Source organism: Micropterus salmoides, unplaced genomic scaffold, assembly GCF_014851395.1.
Source record: "Micropterus salmoides isolate LMB-PRFRI ecotype aquatic unplaced genomic scaffold, ASM1485139v1 Ms_hic_scaffold_8, whole genome shotgun sequence".
NCBI lineage: Eukaryota > Metazoa > Chordata > Actinopteri > Centrarchiformes > Centrarchidae > Micropterus > Micropterus salmoides.
Window position 1 is genome coordinate 15,108,771 of NW_024044570.1, and position 12,530 is coordinate 15,121,300.

Genomic DNA, 12,530 nt, shown 5'->3' on the forward strand with positions numbered 1-12,530 from the left:
TGGCATCAAGTGTTTTTCACATTAAGACCGTAAAGAAAAGTTTAACCACATAATTAAACATCTGGTTTCTTCAATTTTCACTCAGGAGCAAAAATCAGCCTTTAAACTTGAAAGAAATAATGATTTGACATACATCGTGATAATTATCGATATCGAATGATATGAAATGTTTTTATTGTGATAACATTTTTGGGCATATCGCCCAGCCCTAGTCAACAATGTAAAAATACTCCAGTATGTCCTACATTCAGGTGCAAAAGTACTATCAACAAAATGTACTTCTTATCAAAATCATCAGTAAAATTACTAATTAATTGTACAAGTACAGTACTTGAGAAAATGTACTTGATTACATTATACTACTTCTTTGTAAAATGTGAAAGCTGTGTAACATTTTAAAATGCAATTATACAGAAGTGTATTTGAAAATCCCAGAATCACTTGTCTGTTTCTAATGATGTTGTTTTCTTTCCCTACATTAAATTACAAAGGCATCTACAAAGTGTGTGTATGTTTGACTGGTCTCACTATATGTGACTCAATAACGTGTATGTCATTAAAACAGGAGCCAGGAGAGGGCATTTAGTCTGAGCCGGCGAGTGTGTGATCGGCGCAGCGCAACACCAGCGTCTGTCCTGCCGTCACACTCCAGTGGCTCCTCAGCGTGTGTCTCTCATTACCATCTCCGCTCTGGGAACCATACATACACGCACCCTCACACACACAGAAAAGCACTGATACACACAAAACATTTATTGAACATCTAAATGTTAATTTGACTTTCTTTGGGGGGGAAAAGCAATTAAGGCCCTAAATGTGTTGGTGTTTTTTTTCTCCTCTCTCCCCTCCTCTGATTCCAACAAGGGATCATTCATCTTGTGAAAATAAGTGTCATCCTCTACCCTCTCATTAGTCAAGAGGAGCAAATATGAGCGATGGGAAAGACAGAGGGATTGAGGAAGGTGAGAGATATGGATAAATGAAGGGGGAAGGGAGAGATGGGGGGTTGGGATTTGGTCAGGGGAAATGGAGATGGGGTTAGACGGCCTTTCCTTTCAATCTGCTGTCAAATAGTGAGGCATGGAAGTAAGGGCAGAGACCCAGTTCACACAACACACACATACACACACACACACACACACACAATCCAAGCCACATATGAGCCTTAACATGTATGCAGATGGACAGGCTGTCACTCAAAGAGCTCCCAAAAGGGCCTTGAGTGGGTAATTACCAAGCATGTCTTCCATGTTAGATTACATGTTGCTGTCGGCCATAAGTATCCCCCAGGAGCCAACTTGACAGCTCCCTGCTAACCACACACACACTCACACACACACACATACAGCAGGGAACACTAACGGCTGATTTACCACGTACATGCAGTTAAATATAGCTGCTGCTATCTTAAAGACAGGGATATGCACAAACAAACTTTTGTTTTTTACACAATGAAAAAAACATTTTCTAAACTGTTACATCTGAGGGTGGAGAACACACACGTTGCCTCGCTCTTCCCCCGACAGCGTTCTCCTCAAATCCCAATTAAAAGCTCATTTTCTCTTCCAGCTCACTAGGCCTGTTGGTAATCATGATTAATATGACGAGTTTCAGTGGGGTGCAGTTCCAGTTGCCAGCACTGATTTGGTGCATTTGGACCTAGCCCTTAAAATAATAAACCCTAACTGGTTGATTTATCTTCCATGTTGAGGACCAGCTGTGGTTATAGCACCACAATCAGGGACGATGGGCAAAAGAATGTTTAATCCAAAGAAAAAAGAATGGAGAGGCAGAAAGATGGAGAAGTAAAGAAGGGACAATGACAGAAGCAGACTAAGAGGGGAAACAACAATCCACTGCTTAAGTTGTTGCCAGAAAATAACAAATATAGAGCTTTGATATATGTAAATGATGTATGTAAATTAGTTTCTTGATTTCAACACAGCCTTGATATAATTATACCCATCAGGGCCTGAGAAGGTGTGACTTTCTTTGTAGAATCACATTACTCCCACCTCCCCCCTTCCCTCCGCCCCTAAATTAATTAATTGAAAAAGGCTCTTGGAGAACATGCAAATTTAATGAAGCTCCACAGAGGAGGGATTTGGGAGTTGTTTGGCAAATTACCTGCTTGTTAGCACAGGGTCATAGAGAGTTACGGCTCCAAATACAGCCAGAAGAAGCGCAGTTACTGCTCAGTATACAGCCAGGAGAAGAGCAATTGACCTTGACTACTGTTAGTGAGTAATAATTAGGGGGATTAGGAAAACAACAGCAGTTAGGAATAAATATGTGAGAAAGAAAATTATAAAGCTGAGTCTAAAGAAGCTGTAGACTTTCTGTTGTTAACATAGTCTTGAAAACAGTAGATATTGAGAAAATCAGACTTTTGAAAACCTTTGTCTCCCTTCCTCACATTCCCACTGAGGGTCAATCCAACACACTGACCCAGAGTCAACAACTGAGAGATGAATCCCCACAACAAGTCATGTCTGTAATTTATCTTGTCAGTCACAACGGAGCACATTTGCAGGAACAGACAGTGCAGAATGTGAAGCAATCATTTCTCACAAAATGCATCTGGGGTGGACCCCCTCTCTCTTGAGCATGATTCATATTGCTGCATTTAAAGTCACGCTTTACTATTTTTTTTCAATCTCCACACTCTATTTCATTTAGAATTGATAAGGAGGTCAACATCCCAGCAGGTGCAGAACAGATGTGATGTGCACAATTTGGCAGTATTGATCAGAGAACTGATGTGAATTATGATTGTATCTGTGTGTACATGAGTGTGCATGTGTGTCCCTGTGTACACAGGTGTATGTATATAATTACAGCGGTCATGGACTGTCCCTTGGGAAATAAGACAACATCATGGATGCAGAGACCTTAATGGTAAACAGCAACAGGACTCCAGGTTGTGGTCTGCTGAGGATCTGCACAGGAATGGGTTTGCCTCTAAAAGTGGAGGATTTACTACTGAATTCTGAAAAAATGGCACATTTTAAAAGTTTAAGAAAGGTTAAACACATGAATATGAAGATATAAGAGTTGCTGTATTATATGTGAATGTGTGATATATGAAAATTGGAGTTATATGGGTGTACTGTGTCAGATTTGCAGCTCTGGTCAGGTTGTGGAGAAAAAAAGTGGATCGGATTTATGTGTTCTGTCTTGCTTCACATTTCTACCCCATATTTCTATATCTACAATGCCAAAATGCGGTTACCTTGAACCAATCATTCATGTTCCCCGGCCCACCGTCTACAGTGAATCTGTCACACAGCCACAGGCTAGTATGGCTCTTTAATGAGAAGGGGAGCTCATTAACCGGTGATTTTATGTTAAAACAGACTGAAAACTTGACTTGAATAATAGGAAATCAATAGAAAAGACTAATAAAAGGAGGAATCTGGCACTGGGTGAGACAGGTCATCTGTCAGCCTGATGTCTGAACTCTGACCTTTGACCTCTGATTAATATATAATGCTGTCTATCATCCTGCCTGTCAGACTGGATATGGACACAATATTGTCATATAATGGAGATTTTAATTCTGTGATTAAATTTCCATGTTTCCAAAACGGACATATGCACGTAAAGCTAGGCAATACATCTTTCACAAAGTTCATGTTCACACAGACTTGCCTACTTTGAGCAGATGGCAGTATCAACAACAAAACAACACCCAGCATAATTACAGCACAGGAACCATTCCTTTTCAATTACATCTAACAACACAAGAGCGTGTTTGAGCGCCCACCTGCCCTTCCTCATTCTATTTCTATTTTCCCCCTTCTAATTCCTCCAACAAGTGGCTTCAATCACTCTTGCAAACTGCAAGTAGTAGAGATGTAGAAAATGAACAAATATTCAAGTGTTTGCAAACAAATGCATATAGACACACATGCATATACACGCGCATGCACTTAACATAAAAGAACAGTGTGCCATTAGATCCGCAGATATCCATCTCGTCAGGGGATCACTTTGGGATGGGGGATCACAAGCAAGTAATTAAAGTAATATCCAACCAGGCAGCTGTCTGAGACCCACAGGGAGTATAAAAATCTGCAGACCAAAAATACATCTTATACATACATACATGCACATATACCAACACACAAGGACATGTTCATGCAGGGCTACATGTGTGCATACAGTACCCAGATACACCCATATAGCCCCAGTACACAAGCAAGATTCATGCACAGTGTTATGGTTGTTTGAATATTTTCCTATGAATAAATATTATATAATAATACATAATATTACTACTTTCAATATTACAAATGTATTACATATGTCTGCATATATTACATATAAAACCAGACGCACACACACACACACACACACACACACACACTGCATTGACTGAAAAGAAAGGAAGAGACACACGAGTACATCGATGCATTCACCAGAGAAAGCTATTAACCATTCTCACCCCTGCTAAGTACAGCAAAGCGCTGAGTAGTAATGGGGCACTGTGTTTTATGCAGTCATTAAAGTGTGAGCTGGTTTTGCATTCAGTGTGTAAGAAAAGGTTGGCTCCTGGCATACAGTGTAGTTTCACTTTGATAATTGCAGGTATAATTCCTGAGAGTTCAACTAATGATCACTTTTATTACAGATGAATCTACTGGTTTTTGATTAATAAATTAATAGTTTAGTCTGTAAAATGTCAGAGAATATAAAAACATTTGCCCATTACAATTTCCCACAACCAAAGAAAACAAATATATTCCTTATACAGTGAAATAAAACACAAAAGCATCTTGTTCTCGTATTTAACATGCTAGAAGTTTGTTGGCATTTTTGCTTGATAAACGACCAAAATGTTCAATCATTTTCAAAGCTGTTGGGTGTATGTGTATGTTTTCTCCGTGCTCCTCCACTTCCTCTAACTCCTCTCCTCTCCTCTCTTCCAAGGCCTCCCCTTCTCTTTAGGTGGCAATTTACAGCCACCCAGAAAATGAGTTCTTCTGGATGCCCACATCGCTGCACTCTATCACACTCCTGGTAGTGATCTGTTACCGCGAACACTCCCACAATACTGCTCATAAAACTGCTCATAGGCCCCATATTAATGTAGTGGCGGACCAGCTCCAGCCCTGTGAAGGACGTAGGATGTCTATGCCTTTAATTTAAACACTCATGGACACTGCCTGTGGAAAATGGTCCTTGTATCAATCAGGGCCAGAATACTATTGGCAAGGGCAAGACATTGCACTATTTACATTTTGTATGCTCAAGACAAATGCCTCTTTGTTCTTAAAGCAATTGGAAGATTTTCTATAAAACTGCACTGCTTGGGTTCATTTATAAAAACCAACACAAAAAGAAAATACGATAAAAATCAAAATCATCTTATCACAAATCAAGCTCAAGAGTAATTTCAGTTTCATATGGCCAGCGTGGCCCTGGCTTTAGTCACAAGGGCCTCGCCTGTTGAATTTCTCCCAGAGTCTCGTCACTGAACCAGCAATAGCCAGTGAAGGCAGCTATAGAGGTGAGGATATACTCGGTGGAGATGGGAGCTGTGAACTGGAACAGGGTGCAGTAAGTGCGTGTGTGTGTGTGTGTGTGTGTGTGTGTGAGGAGCAGTCTCCAGCCAGCTGGAGTGTGACTGGCTGACTTTGATAAGGTCAGCCGCAGGGGCCCCTATTGTCATACAGTTGTGGCCCCCTGCCAGCCCCACTGTCATCAGCACTGGCACACTGCTGCTCCATGGTTTACACTCAAACGCAAACACCCAGCACACGCATAGACACACACACAAATAGTGAGGAAACACACAATCCTCGTAAGCTGACACACGCTCAACAGTAAATGTGTTTGCTGGCACACAAAAAAGCCAGTAAATCTGTTTGGCTCCGTGGATATTGTCTAAATGGCAGCTCCACTTCAGCAAATTCCCCAACTGAATCCTTTTCTGTTAGTCTGTCCATAAAAGTCTCTGTCTGATAGTCTATCGTGTCCCTCCAGGAATTCATTGAGGGATTTTTATGAGTGCCGCCAAAATGTTTAATTTAGTTGTGGTTTTTATGAAACACTGATGTGCAATATTCAGTGTCTTTTAAGTTTTGAAAGAGGATGACTGGTAATAAAAAAGGGGGGGGGATTAGTTTGCAGTTTCATTTGACTATCCAAGCATTAACATCATATGGAGATGATGATGATGTTTTCATTTTTAGATTTCATTTTAAAAACACACTTAATTGTTCTTGATGTAAAAGTGTACGAACAACCCAAGCCAAATTCATAAACATTACAATATTTAAAGTAAAGTACTGAAGTATTTAACATATAAGTATTCTGATTGATTCTGATATTTGTGGGTGAATCTCTAAAGGATCTTTGTAATGTGGTGCTGTGCTGCTGTGACTTTGCATGGGGCAGAGTTACTGGCGTCCTCCCTTTTCCTCTACGCTTCTCCGGCAACAGCTGCTAATTGCATTTTGAATGATTATCAGCGTGAGGCTGTAAATCACCAGCCAAGAGAACTACAGGGAAAGAGAGTCAGAGGATGTTTCCAACAGACAGACATAGAGAAAATGTTAAAGAGCAAGACAAGACAGAGGAAGGTGAAACAAAAATGAGAAAAAAGGAGAGACTCAAACGTATGAAGCTAGATCTCTTTGACTTGGCCCAGTCATGCAACATGTAAGCTTCAGGGAAAGCAGTTTGTAACAGACAGACAGAAAGCTAAATCACCTGTGCAGTGTCCCTTAGTAACTGGATACTGCCCCAGAGTTTGATACAATATAAAAGAGTTGAGTCCCTAATATAAGACATTTGTACAAATGAGAGTGGATAACTGCTCCTTACTTATGTCTTTATGCAACGTCACATTTTTTCTATGACAAAAAGTGTGTGCGTATGTGTCCATATCACACCCATCCTCAGGGGATGGGTGGATCTTCTCAACCACTCTCACATTTTCCAAAGAGAAGAGAGACCAAGCCCATTGACTGAGAGGATGGGGATATTTCTGCTAATTCTCAGCAGGGTAAAGACACACACACACACACACACACACACATTCACATCTGCCACTGCACAGGTCATATCAAGCAAGGTATCGAGGATTTAACCAAATTCTGCCGCCAGTGTAACCTCTTTCCAGTCATGATGCATGCTTTCTCTCACAGGACAGTCTTTTAACATCCTTTCTGTGCTTCTGACAGAGAAAACATCACCCATGGTGTCAGCTGATAAGCCTCACCCAGACTCACTGGGTCAACATGCAGCCATGCAACATTATGGGATATTATTGTTACAGTTTACGACTTCCATGTCTGGGTTAGATGCGTGGCAGCTGTAAAGGTCCCAGTCTCCATCATAACTTCTCATCTGCAATTTCTCTGTCTTGTTCTCTCTCAGCCACCTTCATTTACACACATCCACTCACACATGACTTACAGGAAATTGACGCAGCCGGTGCCAGGCGGTGGTGCAATCCAGACAAAGCTGAAGCTGGAGGAGGGCTGGTGGCTGACGTGGGAAGCGACCACACTGCAAACAAACTGGGTTCCACCAAACTGCCGCTCTGGCATTACACCTGGAGGAGAGAGGAGAAAGGAATAGCTAAGTGAGAGACCAAAAAGGATATCTGAGAGAGACAGAGAAAGTTGACTTCAAGGTAGCAGCTGGTTTCCATTTATTTTACTACAGCATTAAAGTCAACTTGTAAAGACATACTTGTATGTTATATTGTATTTGTAAAAGTTACATTATCATTGTGTGGTGAGCCCATTTATGAGATAGTGTTTTTTTGTAGTCTGCCAGTTGTGTGCATTCATGGGCCTCCCAAACAACATTGCTTTCATAAACTGCACTGTCAGACAGCCACACCCGAAGACAAACAATTACTAAAACATAGATGTGGTGTAAAGGAAGGAGAAGATTGTATTTAATTTATGGTCTCTTAAATTAAAAACACAGAAATTATGTAGTTCACTGTGATGGATTACCAACAGCATCTCAAGCAAGTCTGTTCAAGTTGATTTTATACAGTTATGAAAGGAAAGTAGAACAGCAGGAAAAACACATTAAAATAAAAAATGGTACCCTGTGCAAGATAATTTTCAGCAAAGTCAAACTAAAATGCTGCAGTAATATTTAGTAAGACGGAGTGCACTAAAAGGGCAAAATGCCATATGTTATAAATTAACACTTCATACAGATCAGTCTCAAATCAGTCTGAAACTAATGCTTAATGCCAGTTTAACCACGTACACTAAGAGATAGTAACAAGGACCCATGTGATATAAGGGACTATGGACTTTTAAAACAAGGGAGAGTATTGACGTCCACCAATGTCTTGAGTTTTGCACATACATAGCCACCTTGTCCCTTCCTCCGTTCTTTCTGTTTGCTATTTATTTCTTCCCTCACTTGTTTGATCTCATGCTGTTTTAGTGTGATTTTTTCCATCCACTGGCATCCTACAGTTTTCTTTTTCTTCTTCATTGCTTCATGCCTCATAATCACTTCTCATCCACCCATTCTCCTTTGCTCCACTTCTCTCCTTTCATCATTTATTTTTTCCCGACCTTCTCCTTCTTTTCTCCCTCCCCGTGAGCTGACACTACATAACGGTGCTCTTATTAATGAGGGTCTGTGTCCGGCTATGATTGCACCGATGGAATGACATCATGTCACACAATCTTTCCTTCATATCACAGAGGGCAAGGGCAGGACACCGCCGGACTCATCATTCACTGCCGCAGACATACAGAACAGTTGAATAATTTACTGTAACTAAACAGCTCTGTTGTGTCGGCAAAGAGGCGTCCACACTGTGTGGTAATTATCACAAACGCAAACACAACTACAGTATGGATGTGTGCATTTCCCACACAGATAATCTGGGCATTTGTCATAATTCTTCAAGTCAAACACAGTGTGGTCCAGTGCACACTGAGCAAACACATTCAGCAGGTTAAAAAATGTATGTGATATCCCATCTGTGTACGAAGATGTGATCTAAGCTGCAGTGCTCTGGTGGCTGGCCTCTGCTCTTTATAACCTGCAAACACAATCCTCTCCTCTCCTCAATAATAACAACTCACTGAAAACATAATCAGCAATGATTAATAACATTGAAGCTTTAATATCCCCTGAATCAATGTGCAAATAAATATGCAAAGACTGTCTCTGGTGTGTGTGTGGGGGGGGTGTGGTTCAGAATGAATTATTTAATAAGAAATATTTCTGACAGTAATAAATTTAATGTCACAGATTGCATCCATAAATACGCACAATGTCAACAGCGCCATAAGGTGTTTCTGTTTGACGAGGCCAGCTGTGTGTGCCTGTGTTCATTTGTATCGTGCCATGAACTTTGTGGTGGTGTGTATGCCTAACAAACCTAGTTATCATTGCTGTCGGAAGAAAAACAAGCTTGGTTTTAAACTGAGCACCATTGCATTTATTTGTTTACCCTGTAGGGTTTGCAAAGGTTTTCTTCAACCCAGGAGCTGTACATTTTCTGATCATGTAGAGAAACATCAAACTCTTTAACTGGAGTTCAAACTGAATAATCATCAAAGCTACATGATTTAAGAGGTTTCACATGACAACAACATATTGTGTCATTATGTGTGAGCGCAAGCATCGTGTGGGCCTAGTGTGTCAGATTTACGATGTGTCGAGCAAAGCGGCCTTTTACATTGCTAAGGAGCTGCTGGTGTGTAATAACAGACTGAGATGTAATCACACCCTCTAATAGTACTGCTGTTCTCTAATCACCTCAGCTACAGCCTGTGCGTAGTGCCACGATTTACTCTTAAGCAAAGACATACACACTCACACATGGAAACACATTATGGTCTAGGGTCGTGGCAGTGTTGTTTGCCTGGTCTAGATCTCCTCGGCACCCTCTTTCTTTATTGCTGACATACAAAACTGCAGGAATTGGTTCTGTGCTGTTACGTAGCACTCAGGGAAGCATGCATTGACATACTCATACATCTTTCTCTCTTTTTAACCCCCTCTGACACAAAAGAGTGCTATTTGCAGAATAATTTCCTTGCTGCTGTGTGCCACGCTTTTAGTGCCGCAACCAAGGCAGTCAAGACAACAGTTTTAGCACTAATTGTCCAATTTTGTGGCAGAAGAAGAGAGGGAGTGGCGCTGCGATTCTTTTTCACCACATTGCCTTGGTGCAATTTGAGAATCCCTGCAGATGTGCATAATACAAGCTTAGCTCTTGTGGCAATGGAAACACTATCTGGAAAGCTGCAAAGATAAACAGAAAGAGAGAAGGGTGGTGATGATGTTGAGCAGCAGACTGAGCAGAGGAGATACCAGAAGGAGAAAGTAAAGAAACTGTGGCCAGTATGGACAGAAGGACAGAAACAATGAATCACTCATTCAACTCACTCATTCAAAGGAATATTCTCGTTTACAGTGCTGTCACTCATCATTGAGTAAGAGAAAAAGGTGGACAGGGCACCAACAACAACTTTGGTGTAAGACAGAGTGGTTTTCTTTTTTACAATGATGACAAACTCTTGTAACACAGAGTAATTAGCCACAGCCTACTGTGACTCTTGCTTGAATAGGAAAATGAACAAATATTATATAACTAGGAAAATAAAGACAATAGCAGCAGACAGGGATAGAAAGCAATACAGAAAGAGAGGTAGAGACACAGAGGAGCTGTATGGCTAAAGAAAAGCAGAGAGCAGTTAGAGCAGGGTGAAGATGAAAAGGCAAACTGATGCACTCCAGGACACAGCAGCGCTGGGACTCGACACTGCTCACAGAATTTCTATTCCCACTTGAAAAATACACTCAGGCGTAAAAATGCAAATAACGAAACTAGTCCCTTTCATGTCCGGGTGTGGAAAGGGAGAAAGAAAAAAAATCACTATGATTCAATGAGATCCAAATCCCAAATGTTCCAGTAAAGCAACAAGCTGTGGTGAACCTGGACAGAAAAAAAGAAAGCTCTGACATTCCTGGTTCTGTCCAGGGAGATGAGCAGAGAAAAAGAAAGGCATTGCGAAATGAAAATATATCACAAAGGCCTTCCCTTGTCCTTATATGCTGGGGTCACACCAACTGCATTAACTGTTTTTATTATTATAAACTTAATTCACTCTTCACTCAGTTGACCTCTGGTGCCTAACATATGTAATATATGTTAACTTGGCTTTATGTGCTTGTTTTCCTTTCTGTCAATATTTTGTGTTTTGTCCACCTCCTCTTTTCACACTCTTGATCCCCCCCAAATCCTCTTACTCTAATTACAGTACTTTAGCTGTTTTGTTTATCAAAACTCACAGGTATTGGGTGAACTTGATTAGACATTTTGGTGTCCTCCACATATGGACTCGTTATCACACAATCAGCCGCATGCAGAACTCGCCTAATGAGTGTACAAAGACAGAAGTTGTAGCTGCAGCACACAGCCACTTCTAATTCAATAAGCAGCCACAGGGGGATCTTGGAGGACTGTTAGAAACCACACATCCGCAGTCAAATGCACACATGCAAATACATGCACGCTCGCCCTCTTTCACATGCAGATTGGGCACTTATGAGCTGTCGGCAGTGATTAACGACAAGGGAAGATGACCTGCTAACTCCCACGGTATGACTGGGCAGAGCATGTTTCATAAATATAAACCCACACACACATATACACACACACACAAATTCCTATACATGCACCCTCAGGCATGCCCACACACAAACTCACTCAGATACACAGAAATGCAGGAAATGGGTGTGTCAGGATTTTAGGGGTCATGTGTCGGTTGTAGGATTGTCACCCCGACATCAATCTCTGCTGGTAATTGTAGTGAATGTTTTAGGGTTCCCCTAAAAAGGAAGTGGGAAGTTGACTGCCTCTTACGTATTCATATTCAATCCGCCCATGTCTGGAGTAACAAAGACATCTCCACATTTTCCCTTCCGTCTGGTCTTGCTTCTTTTAAATATGTAAACACTCCAATTTACATGTCTGTGTCCTCTTTAACATTTCTCTGTTTGGACACAGCGTTTTTTTAATCTATCTTTATATCTCACTTTGCAAAGCTAATGAGCTTTCCATGGCCAAGCTCAAAACAAGTCAAATAGAGAATTCTCCCTGATGGAGCAGATGGGCAATCGGTGGCTCAGCCTGGCAGCAACTTCACAATGTAGGACCAGCAGGAGCTGGTCTAACTGGCATTAGAACTGATAGTTACGCTTTGTGGCAGAGTTGCAAAGCATTCAAGAGACACCATTCAAATTGATGTGCACATTTAGTTTATACACACCATTTGACATCTGGTCAGTATCACATAGCTACTGGATTTTGCACTCATTCCACAATTGTCCTTCAGCAATGTCTGAATTAGTTTGAGTAATCTGTCTCTGTTCGATTTAGACGGTTTCAAGACAGTTAAACATTCTAGGTTTCTGACTGACAGGAGGGCAGTGGGAAAATGCACCTCAGTCCTAAAGGTAAGAGCAATGCTTCCATTCTTCCAACAGTAAATCTACTTGCCCTTCTCTGGAGAAATTCTTATTAA

General features: G+C 41.1%; 1 protein-coding gene across 4 annotated transcripts in view; it reads right to left on the reverse strand.

Annotated features, from left to right (window-relative positions):
- reln (reelin) overlaps positions 1–12,530 on the reverse strand; it is a 93,704-nt gene that overhangs the window by 50,449 nt on the left and 30,725 nt on the right. For all 4 annotated transcript variants that reach the window (XM_038706800.1, XM_038706799.1, XM_038706797.1 and 1 more), the window contains exon 3: positions 7,426–7,564. In XM_038706800.1, coding sequence (XP_038562728.1) covers positions 7,426–7,564 — 139 coding nt within the window. The remainder of the gene's footprint in view (positions 1–7,425; positions 7,565–12,530) is intronic.